General features: G+C 36.5%; 1 protein-coding gene across 2 annotated transcripts in view; it reads left to right on the top strand.

The window, feature by feature from the left end:
* The window catches only part of EPSTI1 (epithelial stromal interaction 1), an 85519-nt gene extending 68537 nt beyond the window's left edge, over positions 1–16982 (top strand). For both annotated transcript variants that reach the window (XM_032873960.1, XM_032873959.1), the window contains 3 exons: positions 5458–5531; positions 9815–9914; positions 16456–16982. In XM_032873960.1, coding sequence (XP_032729851.1) covers positions 5458–5531; positions 9815–9914; positions 16456–16464 — 183 coding nt within the window. In that variant the 3' untranslated portion in view covers positions 16465–16982. The remainder of the gene's footprint in view (positions 1–5457; positions 5532–9814; positions 9915–16455) is intronic.
* Positions 16983–19930: the final 2948 nt, after the last annotated feature.

The raw sequence follows: 19930 nt of genomic DNA, 5'->3' as shown, positions 1-19930 counted from the left end.
GTTTCTCCAGTGTCCTGCTTGCACAGACCTGGCTGTCATGTGGTTGACCCTTTGGCACACTGGACCACAGAGAAGTGACTTCTACAACCTCGGGCAGGAAATGGTGAGCTCTTTAATTGCTGTTAGCTTGGGCCCCAGTGCTGATCTTTGGTACCTCCTATAGCTCCCCGACCAAGCAGCCTGTCCCCTAGTGAGAGCAACCCCACCAGAGGGGTGAGCCAAGGCAGAGGCACGGTTTACTGTGTTGTCTGCATTTACTGATCCCATTTTGGGCAGTATTTACAGCAGATTCTGCTCTTAGCATCTCCAGGATATTATCTTATTTATCCTATTACTTCAGTGCCCTCTTTGAAGGCAGCTCTGTCTGAACGGAGCGAGATGTGGAAAGCAGCGAGAAGACATGCTCTCTGTCCTCTGAGAGCCTTCACGACCCAGGCATACTGTTGCACAACAATTTGCTCCCGGGTTCTCTGCACCCTTTCCACTGTAGCCCCAGGTCCTGTTGCTTGAACTGGTATTCAGCAGTACATTTCTTTGTGCTTCGTCTTGCAGTTGTGCCTGTGTCTGTCTCCCTCATTACACTATGGTTTCCATCAGAGTGGAGCTGTGTCTATTTCCATCTGTACCTTCAGCATGAATCCAGGTGTCTAGAAAACAGTTGGTGCTTAACAAATGCGTGTTGAGTGGGACAGGCTTGATGGTTTCTCAGACGCTGTGCATCCTATTCTTCCTGCTTAAAGTGTTTTGATTTCCTTAATGTCCAAAACTCAGTCCTTAGAACCAGAACAACTTATTTGTATCTGTCCAACTAGATATTGCACTTCTGGATGAAAAACCAGTAAATGAACCAAGGATATGCTTATAAGGCATGCGGACGCATCTGCAATGGCTGTCAATTCAGCAGAACAAATTAATTAGTCGAAATTATCCTTCGTGCTACCAAAGGAAAACCAGCCTCTCTCTAGTAAATATGCTTTGCTAGATATAGAATAATAATCCTGAGTGCGGCATTGCCAGAGCCTGCCCTCTGCCATCTGGAGCGATGTTCCTGCATGGTGATGCCTCATCAGCTCTGTCCCAGTTTCCCTCCTGCTCTGGGTTTTCTCCTCTCCCTGTCCTTGCTCTGTCATAGGATAATGTGTGTCACTCTCTCCCTGTCCTCTTTTCTTCACCCTGGGCAGTTCTTGGCTTCCTAATGGAGTGTTTTGCTTTTTAACATCTTTACATATGAAAAACTATGTATTCATTAAGATTTTTAAAAAGAGGAAAATATAAAGAACGAGAAATGGTCTCCCATGTGGAGAAACCTCTGTTGATGGTATGAGGAAGTAATGTGAGCACAAGGATCAAAAGTTAGAAAGCAAGAAATACATGCGGTGTTAAAGCTGCTTGCCCTGCCTATCCACCTTCCATGCTTCTTGCCCCAGTGATAATTACAGTTAACATTTTGGTGTATGTTTTTTATAAAATTATTTAAAATATGATACACATCTGTATATAAAGTTGAAATCAATGTGCATGTATCTTTTCTATTGATATGGAATAGTCCCAAGAAAACTGCTCTGAAACTACCTTTTTTTCCCTCTATTTGTCTCACGAGAAGTTTTTTGTGTATTTGACACAAAATGTTACATTAGTTTCAAGTGTACAACTTAGTGAATTAACAAATTTATACCCATGCTAGGTTCACCACAGGCGTGGCTACCATCTGTCCTGATACATCACTATCACAATATCACTGACTGAATTCCTTATTATGCTTTGTTTTTTATTCCCGTGACTTATTCATTCCATTACTGGAAGCTTTCTCCCATTTTGCCTAACCCACCACCCTCCTCCCCTCTGGCAAATGCTCAGTTTGTTCTCTGAACCTTTTATTACTTAATGTATCTTAGTGATCTAATGTATCTTAGTGATCACCCTCTACTGGTGCCTCCCCTTCTCTCCCATCTGCCTTATTCTTTGTATCTCTTGCATAGTATTCCATTGTGTAAATGCTTTAACTTACTGGTACAGTTTCTTATTAATGAACACTAAGACTTACTCTTGAACTTACATTTTTCAAAAATTATGTAAGTTCATTAACGAACTTACATAATTCAACAATAATAATAATAATAATAGATCCAACTGTAACTATCCCTATATGTGTATCTCTGAACAGTTCTACAAAAGACGTGTACGTTTTACATGTTGCTGGTTGTTGCCAAATTGTCCTCCAAAAACTAAATCAGTTTTCACTAATTTAGGTATGCCACAAAAGTGCTTGACTATACTTGTTTTTCTGTTGATCTTTTCTAGTTTTTTTCCACTATGATTGAAAAATTTTATCTCATTGTTCTGGTTTTTATTTCTTTGATTGTGTGTGAATATATTATGACCATTTTGAATTTATAAGCAGTCTGTACTTTGTGAATTTCTCCTTCCTCTTCTTTGGACCTTTCTGTTTGGTGGCTGTTTTTTTCTCACTAGTTTATATGAGGTCTTAACCACCTCCTCAGTCCTCCCCAGAATCTTGATCTAAAATAGTAACTGAGTCTCACATCAGTGTGTTTAATCCTCCACATAGGATTACAACTGGATATATTTTTCATTTGTTTTTGGGTTTCCTCTTTTCTAGAGCAGAAACTCTTAAGGAGAAAGGTTCTCCTCTATCTTGTTCATTATTATATCCCTGTCATATAGATCCAAGCCTGGCTCATAAGCAGTCAGAAGTTGTTGAATGAGTGAAATAATAATTGAATTCGTCTATATGTGTTACAAAAAGTTTTAAATTTTTTTTTCTAATTTTATTTAAGCTATTAAGCTATTTTTCCCAATGGAAGCTTTGAATTTTCATGCAGCCAAATTTATCAATCATTTTCCTTTATGGTTTCTGAGCTTTTCTTGCTCTACACCTATAAATAAATATACTCATGCCTCCTTTGAAAACTCCTGTGGCTCCATCTTTTAAGTTAAAATCTTAGACCTTGGAGCACCTGGGTGGTTTAGTCGTTAAACATCTGCCTTCAGCTCATGCCATGATCTCAGGGTCTTGGGATCGAGCCCTGCATGGGGCTCCCTGCTCAGTGGGAAGCCTGCTTCTCCCTCTCCCCCTGCTTGTATTCCCTCTCTTGCTGTCTCTCTTTCTGTCAAATAAATAAATAAAATCTTAGAAAAAACTCAGATCGCTATAAAATTTATTTTTATATTAATTTTTTTTTAAAGATTTATTTATTTATTTTAGAGGGAAAGAGAGAGAGCGCACGAGTAGGAGCGGGAAGGGACAGGGAGAATCTCAGGCAGACTCTACACTAAGCCTGGACTCCCAAATAGGGCTCGATTTCAGAACACTGAGATCACAACCTGAACTAAAACCAAGTGCTGGATGCTTAACAGACTGCACCACCCAGGAGCAACATCCCCACCCCACACACACACCAAAATTCTTTTAAAGTCATAACCCAGTAAGAGCAAAATAACAGGTTGGAGACTACAGCAAAGAAAAGGAACCAGCAGAATTTCAGAAGCTGAACCACAGAGCTAAGGAAAGCCCAAACTTATTTGCAAGAAGTGGTAAGGTGTGAGTTGAAGCAGTCCCAATGCAGTTCTGTAACTGGGGTACCAGCTACTTTGAGGGCTGGTTGAAGAGATAAGGATGACTTGGAAGTCTAAAGAGAAGCTGTGGGACCCCTGGAGCCCCTCCCTTGCCACTGAACTTTGGAAAACACTGTAAGGATGAGGGCTGAGGATGGTGATATCGTGAGAAGGGAGGTTGGGGTTGGGATGGGGGTTGTAATAGAGCCCCAAATCTTCCACAGTAGGAAGGCAAAAGATAGTATCTTTTTTCAAAGTTAAGAAATAGAATATACATACTATTAAAAAAGAGGTAATTGACAGATGAAACCACACACAGGAACTAAAAGTGATTTTGGTGTCAATGGGGGAGGATAGGAACTTCTTTTATTTTAGTGTAAGGTTTGGTAGTACTAGTAAGTAGCTCTCTTACTTGGTAGCCTTTTGAAAACTATGTTCATATATTATAGTGACAAAAAATAAAATAAAATTATTTTATGCCATTGTAGGAAAGTGAGTCTCTAGCACAAGGCTTGGCATCTACTGCATAAATGCCCGTACAATGGTTGAGTGAATATTATTTATTTAGTAAACCTGCTGATTTTTTTCCTTTGGTGGTGGTGCTAGATAGTAACTGGAATTAAATAATGTGCTTTAGGGATTGATGAGTAATATATTTGGAATATCACAGTATATGAAACCAGTCTCTTTGTTTTGGGGATGGTGGAATGTTAGAAGGCCTTTAAATAAAGTTAAGAAATAAAATGTCAATCTGAACTTTGAATTTATTTTATAATTTTATTTTATTTTTTAAAAATATTTTATTTATTTATTTGACCGAGAGAGAGATCACAAGTGGGCAGAGAGACAGGCAGAGGGAGAGAAGGAAGCAGGCTCCCTGCCAACCAGAGAGCCTGATGCAGGGCTTGATCCGAGGACCCCGAGACCATGACCTGAGCCAAAGGCAGAGGCCTAACCCGCTGAGCCACCCAGGAACCCATATTTTATACTTTTTATGTTCTTTTTTTCTTTAAAAAAAAAATACATGTGTTGGCATGTGTTTATCAAGATGTGTCAGTATTTTCTCTACTAGAAAATTCTCTGACTCAGGCCCTAATTTATGACATGGTTCTGATAATTCTCATCCCTCTGCCTTTTCCTGTCTTTGAAAAGAGGTTAAAAAATCAGTCTGCTTCAAGGAAGGCAATTGAATACTAGAGAAATGCTGGCACCTAGTTCTTTGGCTTAACACCATAAACAGAGTAAGTTGAAGGTTGCGTCTTCTAAGAAGATAATCAGAATGTCAGAAGCAGAGATTTAGTTGTAGTAACATGATCTCCTACCCGAAGCAAAGTATCCCCTCTAGGGAGTCCAAAGTTCTGCTGATATTAGAAGTAACTAGTCAATAATAGGTAAGTTGATTATTCTCCAGGAGGGAGGATATTTTACTAATGGAATTGCACTACAGAACTGAGTTCAGCATTTATTTGTAAGCTGCTATAAATTTGTTGGGAAAGAAATGCTAGAGAAATACCAGGAAATAGTATTGTGTGACATTTCTTGAAGAACTGATTTGATTTTTCTTTGTAAGACATAGGTGAGTTTGACTCATGTTGTATTTTCTTCTGTGTATGTTGTACCTATTAGTCTAATATCTTGAGCATGCACATTGGCGTTTTAATCTTACAATTTTATACTCCCAGAGCTATTGTTTGACTAAGGTACAATTATTTTTGCTACCTAATTATATAAGAACATAATTTCACATGGAAATGGTACTTAAGTAAAAGTTTCAAAAATGAAATAGTATACCAGCTCAGGTTAAATATGTAATTGATTTGGGTATCTTCTGTACAACAATGTTAATTGAAAGACATATTTTAAAATTTTTATTGTTCTTAGAGTGAATTTCTGGAATTTAAGCAACAACAACAGGAGGAAGAAAGGACCAAAACTCACCAAGCTGAACACAGGAGGTATAAATGGCTAATAAAATAAGCATCCTTGATTAAAATAACTACCTATAAAGTTTTTGCAATGTTTTAAGAAAGTACTATAATGATATTGAATATGGTTTTGGAATCTATATTACCTTTTTAACTTTATATTATTGGGGCATGTTATGTATGTGAGGATGCCAACTGCTACGTATGTATACATATACATACACATACACGATCTGATTTTTCATACATAGAAAATATCCAGCTTTTCTGGGGAGGTGGCAAAAATTCATACTAGAAAACAGAATCATGCTGTCAAGCTATTTGTTTATTTAGGTGATACTTAATTTGTCTCCCATGGGACAAAGTATCTTATTACTTTGAGATGATCTTTTACTATCTGTACACAACTTTAGAATAACTGAACTCCTATAGAGGGTGAGATACTCATACTTGAATACGAAAGGTCAGACAAGAACTATTTTATATTGACTAACATATTAGGAAAAATATCTTAAAATAGAAACCATTAAACAATTTTTAACATTGTAAGTACTCTCTTATTCCTAATATCAGACATTAAGAGCACCCAGTAAAATATCATGTTGATGTTGGGCCATTGCTAATAACCTCCATATCTATCATTATTCTAGGATTTTCCTGGGGGGCGCTCGGTTTATCTGAGTTTATTGCAATGTGCTTGAGAATCTCAGAAGAATTTAATGTAAAGGGTTTCATGATCTAAGAGAGCAAATTCTTTTGAAACTGAGTGGTGTCACTTACGTTTAACCTTCCCACTGTTGCTAATGTGTATTTTTTAGTTGTGGTGGTTTCATTTTTTAATTAAGAATTTACAGTGTTAATGGAAGCTCCCAATTCTGCTGGAGCTGTGAACTATGGATGGGTACTCATATTTTTTTGACCTGATTATTTTACTTACATAGTCTATCAAAATAGTTTTAAAATGTCAAGTGTGAATTTAGGTGGTTTTCTCTGACTAAAAGAAAACATCAGAATTCTGATGCATTGGTTAGGCTATTTTTGGGAGTGAGGGGTAGCAATTACTGCTACCTATTTTTTTTTCTTATGGTTTTTCTCATTTTCTAAAAACTTTTTTTTTTTAAAGATTTTATTTATTTGACAGAGAGAGCAGAAGCAGGGGGACAGCAGGCAGAGGGAAAGGGAGAAGCAGGCTCCTCACTGAGCAGGGAGCCCAATGTGAGACTTGATCCCAGGATCCTGGGATCATGACCTGAGCCGAAGACAGACATTTAACCGACTGAGCCACTCAAGTGCCCCTGGTTCTTCTCATTTTCTCTTTAAAATTCTTTCTACTAAAAAACCTAATAGTGCATTTCTTTAACACTGGTTGTTAGTAGTAGCCAGTTATTTCTCTGGATTTCTGAGGATTAATTAGATTGTAAAGCTTTAAGCATCTTAAAGATGGTGCGATATGTTACATTAATAGGCCCTCTTGGCTAAGAAATTCATTTTCAGTGGGCATCCAATAAAAACGCAAGTTATTTGGTGAGAGGTAGAAAGGATTAATTTCTTGTTGTGGGAAACTTGACCCTCATTCTTTATTTCCATCATACTGGATACCTAAATTTTGGTGGGGTTATTTATTTTCTACACATTATTTTTTCTTTTTATTGATTCTAGTTAAATATAGATGCAAATTTAATCTAAGAGGAAATCTCTCCGGGTAATAACCTCAGTAACCAGTTTTGAGGTAACTGATCAAGTTTTTGAACACATATTTTATGTTCTTAGTCAGTTTTTGAGGAGAGCATATGTTTATATTGCCCTTTAGAGTTTAAAGTAAACTCTTGCAGGTTAAATGAAAATACTCATTCAATAGCCTCTGAACGAATAAAATCCCTGACTATTCCTGCTGAGGGCAACAGCACTAGCTCTGTGTGGATGTGTGTGTATGCACACACGCACATGTGTGTGTGTAAGGGCCATAAGTTAGATTTTCTCCAGGGATATAATTTTATTAGAGTCAAAAAGACAACATGCTTTCTACCATTTAGAAGTTGACATAGCAGAAAACTCAACTCTGAGTTTTGTAACAGAAAGCTTGTGGAATTCCTCACAAGCTTTTCAATGCATCCTATATTGATTGAGCCTGGCTGCACCTGAACCTGACCCATGGTAACTTTCTGAGTGAGAGAAGAAAGTTGAAACCTCAGAGAAAAAAGACAAAGCATGGGGGTCAAGGACTTGAAAAGATCTGAGCTATGAGTTGAAAAGTGGAATGAACTGAACTGATTTACTGAAACTTGAACCATCCTTAAATAGTAGTTTTTATCCATATCAACCCTTAGAAGAAAAGCCAGAGCAGTGGTTTGACAGCAATAAAATATATGTTCTTTCTAACACTAGTAAACAAATCTATAAGCTGGTACTTTTTTCTTCTCTTTGAATTCTCAATAGGAATTGAGAAAAAACACAATCTCTTTACCACCTATGGGCTCTTGTTGACCCACTGTGCTGTCGTCCTAGTAACTGATGGCCAAAAGTGAATTGTACCACCTGCATCCATGATAAGACATCAGTTTTGACAGTGTGTGAACGAACTGAGAGCTGTGGACATTGAGCCATTTTGCAGCCTATACTCACCACCATTGGTGGTTTCTTGATGCAGCTGTAGTCACAGAAGCAAGCAGATATGGGGACCACGCACCTGGATGATTCATTCATTCTCTTCTTACCTATCAGGACAAGGCTCTGTGAAGGTTTTGTTCTAGGCATTGGTAATAGGCATAAAATAGCAGAGAACATCCCTAACTGCATGGAAATTACAATCTGGAGAAAAGAAATAGAAGTCAACAAGTTAACAGCAAGAGTATTTCAGACAATGATATGTACTGTGAGGAGAGAGATTGAAGGTGATAATTCCTCCATGAAGAGGTAACATCAAAGGACAAGAGCCAGTCACATTGTAGATATCCCCTAATATTAGGTATAGGAAAAAATGCAAAGGCCCTCAAGTGGGAATGAGTTTGGACTTGAGTCTCAAGTGGCTGGATTATAGATGGTGAGGAAGAGAATAAGATAAAATGAGATTGGCAGGAACCAGAAAATACAAGATTTTACAAGCCAGTATTTTGTTCTAAGACTAATGGGAAATCATAAGAGACTCTTAACTATAGGAAATAAACTGACAGTTGTTGGAGGGGAGGTGTTTGGGGGGATGGGATAACTGGATGATGGGCATTAAGGAGGGCACTTTATAGAATGAGCACTTGTGGTTATATACAACTGATGAATCACTAAATTCTACTCTGAAATTAATAATATGCTATATGTTAATTAAAGTGAATTTAAAATAAAAAATTAAAAAGACTAATGGAAGATCATAGGAGGGTTTTAAGCAAAAGGAAGGCATGATCCCTTTTATAATTTAGTAAGGTAGTTGTGTGGAGAATGAATTACAGAGGGTGGGGGTGGAAGCAAAAGCAAGATGAGAGAGGATAGTGATTTGGACTAGAATGGTGGCCATGGAAAGTTTTAATTTTTTTATATTTTATAATACACAGGGAAGTCCATGAAATAAATATTTAGAATGATTAATTAGAGCGTCAACATTCAAGTAGCCAGCTCCAGATATAGAATATAACCACCACTCTACTGTTAACCCTTATTCTGACCTCTATGATAATCATTTTCTTGCCTTTCCTTAAGGTTTTACCTTCTACGTGTTAACCTTAATTTCTGAAATTGGTTACTGCAAGTATGACCAAAAATCAGGGAAGGATATACCCATTCTTTCTTTTGAAAACTTGAGTTTCCCTCTTTTGATATTTCCCATTTTTAATATGGATCTCTTCCCATTTTCCTTCTAATTTGCACTTATGGGATTTACTTTAGCAAGACTGGCAGTGGGGTACAGGTCATTTGGGAGGGACATCTCCATTGCAACAATAGTACCACGGAGCTATTTTTAGTTCCCCTTCATGTTTCAGGTCTTTCCGAAGCTTCCATCTCTTCTCAGCCTCTAGATTTCGCACCTGGCTGGTCTTGGAGGGGTATGGTTGCTGGGGAATAAGGCTCTTGCAGAACTGGTAGAAGATGAAGGAATGAAGTTCTGAGTTCAGAATTGTGTCCCCTCTTGCTGGAGTCACAACTGGCGAAGGGCTGTTAACAGCATTTCATATGGCTAATTTGAAAAGAAGTCTCTACAGATTACTTCTAAACTGAGCGGGGGTGGGGGAAGCAATCCTCACAGTTCATACAGCATGTTAGGTTCTCAAAAATCTCTCAACCCTGTAGCAAGCTTTCCACTTACACATATTTTTCATTGTTTAAAGGGTAAATAATGTTTTCCTGGACCGGCTCCAAGGCAAAAGTCAACCAGGTGGCTTAGAGCACTTTGGGGGCCATTGGAATACGAATAGTGGTAACAGCTGGGTGAGTTTTTTCTTTTCTCTTAAAAAAAATCTTTCAAAGTTGAACAGTAAAAACAATGAGAATTTTAAAAATATGTCATGGCTTTCTCCCAAGATATTATTTTTGTTGTTGTGCTGTTCAGCTGTATGATGGGCAGTCAGCCAGGGTGATTACTGTAAATTCCACGATAGTTTCTAGAGAGAGGGAAAAAGTCCTGGTTTCAGCGCTGGTCAATCACAATAAAAAATGACACCTGCCCTTTGTTCTCAATATGATTGCCTGGACTGTAAAGATTTTTTATCACCCCTTGCCCAGAACTACAACAAAAACAAATGAAAAAATTTTTTTCAAGAGGATTTTAAGTGCAATACAGTTATAAAAATAGTAAGCATTCTCTAGTAATATATTCTTTCAGTGAAACTAGCACATCAAAGAAACCAGTATTTAATTTTTCACTACAAAATGATTTTTAAAAAACCCTACAGCAAAAGGCACTTTTTGGAAATGAAATGTCCTTATGGATTTCTGTGAAGAAAACCTTGCAACTGTATCGTAATATGTGTTTAATGTGTTTTGTGTGCACAATATATCATTGAACCAGCACTGAATCTTCAGAATGTATATAATTGCAGGCTTTGCAATGTGTACAGAATCAAAACTACACTGGGTTTCATAATTTAATTGAGACCCAAGTGCATACGTACCTACTAAAAAAATGGAGCAGATAGAAATCTTTAAACTGGTAAAATACAACAAAATAATCAAGTGCTTGCTGGAAACTCTAGAGATCACCCTTTAATAAATACTTCATGGGCAAAAGATAATTTTTGAGAAAGTCTGTTGGAAATCTTATGCATGTTTTCTTGAAAGCATTTAGTAGTTAAAATTGATGAATAGATCTCACAAATATATATATACTGAAGATAATTGAATGTAGGCAAGTTTGCAAGGAATTTTACTGGATGTGTATCCATAATGTATGCTCTTGTGTATCACTATGGCATTCAGAATAGGGACAACATGGAAGAGAGAGAAAAGAATCAAAACACAGGATTTTGTATCAGGAGTTACAATTTATAAATTATTGACTTATTCATAAGAATATATGAGTAGGAGTCCTGTGGAAAATGGGGCATTATGACTTGAAGACATTATTCATGTTCATGGAATTTATAAGTTGTGAGACATGATTGAAACTTGGATTTTGGGCAGGACTTGGAAACTGCACATTTTCTCCTCTACTTACCAACTCTCAAAATTTAGAAAGTACTTAGAAAAATACCTGGGATTGAAGGGAAGATGATGGGAGAGAGTAAATGAATACCACATGGGCTGCTGTTAAGGGAATGAGGGTTTGGAAATCTGGTTCACCCCTGACTATTGATAGGCCTTATGGGAGTGAGCTGTAAATCTCTGCTTAGACTCTTCATGGATAAAAAGAAAGGAGTATCATTTTCCTGTGGATATGAGTGAAGGTTACTAAAGTTTCCTTAGCAGGACAGTCTTGGCCAAGTCCAAAGTGGTTATCAGCTCTTCCCTTACTTGAAAGAAGCAGTGACATAAAGGTCCCAGGCCCCCACCTCTACATCCTTATGGACATCCTTACTTCTATGTCTGCTTCTCCTTGGGGACCAGATTCTCTCTTATCCACCTACTAGGGGACTTTGTTCTAATGATACTCTTCTCTCTCCTGAATTGTCAAATGTTCACCTGAACTAGAAAATTCCCATCAGCATAAAATATAAATATAAATTATATTGATACCCCTTCCCTCTTGCTACTGTCCTGTTTCTTTGTTCCCCTTTCAAGCAAAACTTAAGAAGTTTCTATCCTTTGGCTGTTCTGTAATTTCTTTCTTCCCATTTCTCTTAAACTCATTTAAATCGTGATCTAGATTTTATCAGTCCAACCATAATGCTCTTGTCATGATCACTAATGATGTCCATATTACAAAGTCCAGTGGTTATTTTTCAGTCTTCCTCTTTTGATCCATCAGCATCATTTGTCATGGTGAATCACTTCCTCCTCTCTGAAACTATTTACTTGGCTTCTGGGGCATTATACTTTCTTGGGTTTCCACCAATCCCAGTGGCTACTCCTTTTCATTCTCCTTTGCTGAATCCCCTGCATCTTGCTGTCCTCTCAGCATTGGAGCACCTCAGAGATCCACCTTGGATCACCTTCTGAACTTTATGTTCACTTAACACCTTGATGGCCTCATTCATTCTCATGAATTTAAATTCCACTTATATGTTTATTACTCATACATTTCTAATTCCAGCCTTGACCTCTTCCTTGACTCTAGACTTGCATATCCATTTATCCACTCAACATCTCTACTTGCATGTATAATGGACATCTCAATCTTAACATGAAAGTTGATCTTTGATTCCTTCTACCTGAGTGCTCCATCTGCACTTTATCCTTTTATATATTGGTACAGCCCGTATCACTCACAATTGATCCATCAGCAAATCTTCCTCTTTTTTAAAATTTATTTATCCATTTATTTATTTGAGAGAGAGGGAGAGAGAGACAGAGAGCATGAGAGGAGGGAGGGTCAGAGGGAGAAGCAGGCTACCTGCTGAGCAGGGAGCCTAATGTGGGACTCGATCCTGGGACTCCAGGATCATGACCTGAGCTGAAGGCAGTCACTTAACCAACTGAGCCACACAGGCACCCATCCATCAGCAAATCTTCTTGACTTCTCCTCCAAATAAGTACAAACTAGCAGCTTCTCACTACCTCCACCACTATTATTCTACTTCCAATCTCCGTTAGTGCTCATCTACATTCTTGAAATAGTCTTCTAGATGGTTTCCTTGCTTGTACACTTACCCACCTACAGCCTATTCTCAATATGAATGATCCCTTTGAAACAGAAGCCAGATCCTGTCCCTTAAGTCTTCCAGTGGCTCCCGTGACTCTCAAATCACAGAGTAAAAACCAAAGTCCATACTGTAGCCTACCAGGTGCTTCCTTGATCTAGACGCCACTTTATCCCTTTGGTGTTCTCTTACCACACTGCCCTTCCTTCTTTCTCATTCCTCCCATCCACATCAGCTTTCTTGCTGCTCTTTGAAAACTTAAGGAACTGGCTACTTTCACCTTATGGCCTTTGCACTGGTTGCTCCTTCTATACTTCTCCATATGATTTTTTCTAGAAGATTTTTCTTGAATCTCACCTCAGTGAGGTTTCCCTGGCAATCTATTTAATGCTTCCACTTGTGCCCTTATCCCTGGCTCTAGCCATCCTTTTTCTGGGCTTCACTTCTTTTTTCTGTGGCATTCCACAACTTCTAACATACCTTTCTAACATTATTTGCTTATATATATTATTTTCTGTTTACTCTTAATCTCTCCCTAAGGTGTAATACACATTCCATATTGCATCAGTCAGGCCCCTTTGATTGTTTTATTCATTGATCTATTCCAAGCATATGACAGTGGTTGGAACTTAGCACAGGCACAAGGAAACAGGTGGCTGTGACTGAGGGATGGCAAAACAACAAAGATTTAGAACCAAATGATTTGATATACTGAAATGCTTTGATACTAAATTTAAAATAGCTATGTATAAAACATATGATGTAATAAATTTTCTTTTTTTTTTTAAAGATTTTATTTATTTATTTGACAGAGATCACAAGTAGGCAGAGAGGCAGGCAGATAGAGAGAGAGGTGGAAGCAGGCTCCCTGCAGAGCAGAGAGCCCAATGTGGGGCCCTATCCCAGGACCCTGGGATCACGACCTGAGCCGAAAGCAGAGGCTTTAACCCACTGAGCCACCCAGATGCCCCATGATGTAATAAATTTTGGATTTGAAACAATGAGCAAAAACAAGTGACAAAGACAACCAAGAAGATTTGAAAAAGAACAAAATAGAACTTCAAGGAAGAAAAAAACATAATCTCTGGAATTAAAGCACTCAATGAATTCATCACAATAAAAGGAACATAAATTAAGAACTAAATCAAAATACCATTTCTCATCTATTATTTTGGCAAAAGAACAAAAGATTGGCAATATACTCTTTTGGGAAGGCTGTGGGGAGAAGAGTTCATTCACGTATTATTGGTGGGAATTCAAAATGATACAAAAACTATCTAATTTAATTTGTCATCTTCTTTGCATAAAATAAAACCAGGCCTAGACGTATTGCAGAAAAGCTCTACTAAATATTTGAAAAACAGATTATTCTAGAAGTCTAGAAAGTTCTCCAGATAAATGAAAAAAGAGAAAATAATCTCCAAAGAATTAAACAAGTGACTATAACCTGAATCACGATCACACACAGAAAAAAAAATTTATGAATATAGGCTCATTCATAAATACAGACTTAAAAAAATCACAAAATTTTGACAGATTCAATAATAAATTTCTTTAAAATGCATAATATATCCTTGTCAAATTGGATTTATCTCAGATGGAAGCTTGATTGATCACAAATGAATAAACAAAACAAGACCAAAAAACTGAGATGATTTACCTCCTAAATTATAGGAGAAATACCATATGATCATCTCGGTAGATACAGAGAAAACATTTGAAAAATTTCAGTACTCATTTGTGATAAAAGCTCCTTAGAAAGGAGAAATAGAAAGGACATTTCTTTAGCTAATAAAGGGAGCAAAAATTTATAATAGAAATATATTAAAGGCATTTCCTTTAAATCATATGTGAAGGTTGAAAGGAAAAGAAACATTTATAAATCACAGATGATACAATTACCTACTCAGAAAATCAAAAAGAATTTATATTTAAGTTATCAGAATAAATAAGAAGACTACAAATTTGGTAGATTTAGGATCAATATATAAAAACTTCTATACATTGCAAATAAACAAAAAATTAATAAAAGATAAAACCAAAAATGCCATGACCTTTAAAAAATATATAAAGTTTTATAGAAAGATCTTAAGGAATAAATGAATGAAGTTATACCTTATTAATGGATAGGAATAGGAATGAGCTCTCAAATAACCTATAGATTTCATTAAATTATGATCAAAGAACCAAGAATAACCAATTCACTACTAAAAATAAGTATGTATAGAGACTTGTTTAAACATTTAATACAGTCTGGAACTGACACAAGCAGACCCAACCATTTTTGGAATTCTGACATATGACAGAAGGCAAAGCACATCAGTGGGGAAAGTATACTCTTCAACAAATATTACTGGGACAGTTGAATACCCACATGAAATCATAACCAATCAACTCCAGGTGGATTAAGCCTTATAAGTAGAAAAGAAGACTTTTCAAATTTTAGAAGAAAATAGACTATTTATAAAATTGAGCTAGGGCGGATTTTGTAAGATCCAAAGTATAAACCAAAAGGAAATGATAAATATACATTAAAATGAAATATCTATTCACTGAAGGACACCATACAAAAGAAAGAAGAGAAGCCATATATGAAGATTTTTACCCTGGACATGTTTTGTAAAGAACAAGTGGATGAAAGTTTAATACACAGAATGTATTTAGACTGTCATTTATTTAGAAGTTGACAGATGACACCTGAGCTCCTCCAGGAATGAGAGAGTTCACAGATGGGGTTTGGAGGAACTACTGGAATCAGTAAAAAGCTGAGGAAGCAGAAAAGGAGGAAGGCAGATAATACAACAATGATGAAAGACAAAGAGAAAAAAAAACTTGTTTCTTGGAACATCATATGAACGCTTAAGTAGTAGGTCTTTGATAAGTCTATTTGGGTAGACAGACTGTTCTTTATCTTTCAATCTTTTAAAATTAAATCACATTAATTGCATATTCCCTTATATATAATTAAAATTATTTTTACATTAAAACTGTTTTGGTTTTCTAGCCTCCTCTGCTACTCTTTATGATATAACTAGGGTAGGACTTTGAAAGAATCACTTCAAGTTCTGTTTTCTCTGATACCAGTAGGTGAGACTCCTTAAATGCTGTGGAAACTCTAAATCCTGTGTCTTCAAGGGCATTTGCACTTTCAACATGACCTATGAGGCAACCTGAGATTTTAGTGTCCTGGAATGTTAGAGCAGCAATAGTCTGAATCCCAAGTGTAATGTTGCACAGCATTCTGGGAGGTTTGATGGAGACTTCTTGACCCTTTGCACAGGGTAGGGGGTGGAGGGGACTCATTTAGTCTAGTTCCCTTCCTGGAGGTCCCCTTAAAAGTCACCATTCTGCTGTATAATACAATGCCATTCTACACCACACATTTCCATTTAAATTGCACTGCTTCACACTGTGTTGTCCTGTCCTTGCTGTAACTATGGAGGTAGGTGACAGTATTTGTGAATACTATTGTTTGTGACCTACGTTAACCTCTAAGAACACAGCTGATGAGCTGTCACTCAACAAACCATAACATTGTTGACAGAGACTATTTTGTGAATCAATGCAATGGGACTTGAAAATTAAAACATGTCACGGGACAAATCATTAAATACGAAATAGACATTTAAGCTCAGTGTAGTAAAGGGTGTTCTCTGAGGGAACTTCATTTGTACTTAGAGAGGCTCTGAATTTGTTTTGCTGCTTATACTCATTTTTGTTCTTTTTTTTTCCAGGATGTATGAGAAATATTTACTTCATCTGTCCTTTGTCACCTGACCTTGAAGAACCTCACTTGATGATTTTCCTTAAAACTCCTTTGTTTATCTTCACTGTTTTTACCTTGACTTCAGTTGCCCATCCACTCAGCTGAACGAACATTGGGGATGACCAGTTTTCCCCTGTTATTATTGATGCATGTTTGTAGAATCTGATTGCTGAGCTCAGATTTAACTTCTACTGCCAGTGAAATGTTACACTATTTCTCTCACTGGTTTCACATCTTACTGGAAGTGTAATTACAGCAATGTTAGTAAGATAAAAAAAGGAGGGAATAATTCGATACTTTTGGGTTTGCAAGAGTTATGGGTGCTACATGCTTATCTCTGAAAGCAGCTAATTCTTATGTAATTCTCAGATAATGCTGGGGGAAGCTTTGGCATTTTTTAGATTAACCTCTACTTAATCCAGGGTACAAACTTGAGCAAAAGAAAAAAATCTTTTATACTCTTTTAAACACATTCATAAATAAATTTTGAAATACTTCTGTATAAATGGTTTTTATTTTTAATGAAAAGCTCTTGAGTTGTTCTCTTTTGATGGGTCTCATTTTTATATTCTTTATAGTCTTTGTAGATCAAATATAAGACTGCAATCACTATTGGATCTGCCTTTGGTATTGATTTACTTACTAATACTATTCCTCTGGTTTTTCACAGTGCGCCAGTTAATCGCCTGAAAGGACGTGGTTTATATAAAAATCAACTAAATAGAAATATAGATACAATGTGGTTTTTAGGTGTTCTGGAAACTTGTCTTTTCTCTATGCACCCTATGTCCTATAGCTAATTCAGCAGGCTTTCCTGTTCTACTTTTATGCCCTTACCTGGTTATAGACCTGAGAGTGCAAGAGTGTTGGTTTTCCATGCTTTACGTTCTAGTCCCAACTCCATGTTATATAGAAGAGCATTACATTTAGTCTTAGAATGAAGGTTGGAAGAGCAAATAGTTTTGCAGCTGAGAAACTAATACTATTTTTTTTAAATGGCATTTAACTGACATGCAATGTTATATTAGTTTCAGGTGTATAATATAGTGATTTGACATTTGTATACATTGCAAACAGATCACAATGTAAGCCAAGTTACCATCTATCACCTTGCAAGTTAAAATAATATTTGGTATATTCCCCATGCTGTGCATTATATCGCCATAACTTAACTCATTTTATAATTCAAAGCTTGTGTTTCTTCATCCCCTTCACCCAGTCCCCTACTTCTCTAAAACCTCTCTGGCAACTACTATTCTGTTTTCTCTATCTGTGTGCTTGGGTTTTGTTTGTTTTTAGATTCCACATATAAGTGAAACTATGCAGTATTTGTCTTCCTCTGTCTGACTTATTCCTCTTAGAATACTACCATCAAGTTCCATTCATGTTATCACAAATGGCAAGGTTTCATTCTTTTTATGGCTGAGTAGTATTCCATTATACATATCTACCACATTGTCTTTAGCCATTCATTCACTGATGGACATTTAGGCATTGTTTTTGTATCTTGACAATGGTGAATAACATTGCAATGAACAGAGGGGTATCTATATCTTTCCAAATTAGTGTTTTTGTTTTCTTCAGTTAGATACCCAGTAGTGTAATTGATCATATGGTGGTTTTATTCTTAAAATTTTGAGGAAACTCCATTTGTTTTCCATAGTGCATGAGCTAATTTACATCACTACCACCAACGAAGGTTCCCTTTTCCTCACATCCTTGCCAACACTAATTTCTGGTCCTTTGATAATGGCCTGATGGGTATAATGTGATTATCTTCTGCTGTTTTGATTAGCATGTCCCTGATGATAGGTGATATTGAGCATCTTTTCATGTGCCTGTCAGCCATCTGTATGTCTTCATTGAAAAAAATGTCTCTCCAGATCCTTTGCCCACTTTTTCCTTTTTTTTCTGTTAAAGATTTTATTTATTTATTTGAAAGAGAGAAAGTAAAGTGTAAGAGACAGCATGAGAGGGGAGAGGGGCAGAGGGGGAAGCAGACTCCCGGCTGAGCTGGGAACCCAATGAGGGACTTGATCCTGGGACTCTGGGATCATGATCTGAGCTGAAGCAGTCGCTTACCCAACTGAGCCACCCAGGCGCCCCCTTTTGCTAGTTTCTTGACTGTTTTTTTGACTTGTAGTTCTTTACATATATATTCGTATTAACCCCTTATTGGATACATGATTTGCAAATATCTTCTCCTATTCACTAGATTGCATTTTTATTCTGTTAGTTTCCTTTACTGTTCAGAAGATTTTTAGTGTGATGCAGTCCCATTTGTTTATTTTTGCTTTTGTTTCCCTTATCTTTGGAGTCAGATTAAAAAAAAAAAATCTCTAAGACTGATGTTAAGGAGTTTACTGTAAAGAAGTTTCTTCTCAGAGTTTTGTGGTTTCAGGTTTTATATTCAAGCCTTTAATTGATTTTGGGTTAATTTTTGTGTATGCTATAAGATAGTGGTTTCACATTTTTTTTTTTTGCATGTAGCTCCCCAGTTTTCCCAGAACCATTTATTGAACAGACAGTCCTTTACCCATTGTGTATTCTTACCTCCTCTGTCATAAATTAATTGGTCACATACATATGGGTTTATTTCTGGGTTCTCTATTCTGTTCCATTGATCTATGTGTCTGTTTTTAATGCTGATACCACACTGTTTTGATTAGTATAGATTTGTAATATAAATTGAAGTCAGGGAGCATGATATTCTTGGCTTGTTCTTTCTCAAGATTGTTTCAACTATTTGGAGTCTTTTGTGGCTCCATATAAATTTTAGAATTATTTGTTTTCTGTGAAAAAATGCCATTGGGATTTTTACTGGGATTGCACTGAATCTGTAGATTGCTTTGGGTAGTATGACATTTTAATAATATTAATTCTTCTCAGCTGAGAGCACAGAGTATCTTTCCAATTATTTGTATTACCTTCAATTTCTTTCATTAGTATCTTATAGTTTTTGATGTATAGGTCTTTCACCTCCTTGGTTAAATTTATTTTTAGGCATTTTATTCTTTTTGATGTGATTGTAAACAGAATTGCTTTTTAAATTTCTCTTATAGTTCATAATTAGTGTACAGAAATGCAATATATTTTTATGTATTAATTTTGTATCCTGCAACTTTACTGAATTCATTTATTAGAATAGTTTTTTGGTAACATCTTTAGGGTTTTCCATTTATAGTATTAAATCATCTGTAAATAGTAACAGCTTTACTTTTTCCTTTGCAAGTTGGATGCCTTTTTCTTTTTCTTGTCTAGTTGCTCTGGACAGGACTTTAGTTACTATTTGAGTACTAAAAGTTGGGAGAGTGCACATCCTTTTCCTGTCTTGGGTCTTAGAGGAAAAGCTTTAAGTATTTCCCCATTGAGTTTATGGGTTATATATATTCCCTCTGTCCTCTGATATTGTGTCCTCTGATATTAGCTATCGGTTATATATA

Source organism: Lontra canadensis, unplaced genomic scaffold, assembly GCF_010015895.1.
Source record: "Lontra canadensis isolate GAN:19392208 unplaced genomic scaffold, GSC_riverotter_1.0 scaffold51, whole genome shotgun sequence".
NCBI classification, from domain to species: domain Eukaryota; kingdom Metazoa; phylum Chordata; class Mammalia; order Carnivora; family Mustelidae; genus Lontra; species Lontra canadensis.
The sequence above is the reverse complement of the archived record's forward strand: the minus strand, read 5'-3'. Positions and strand labels throughout refer to the sequence as shown.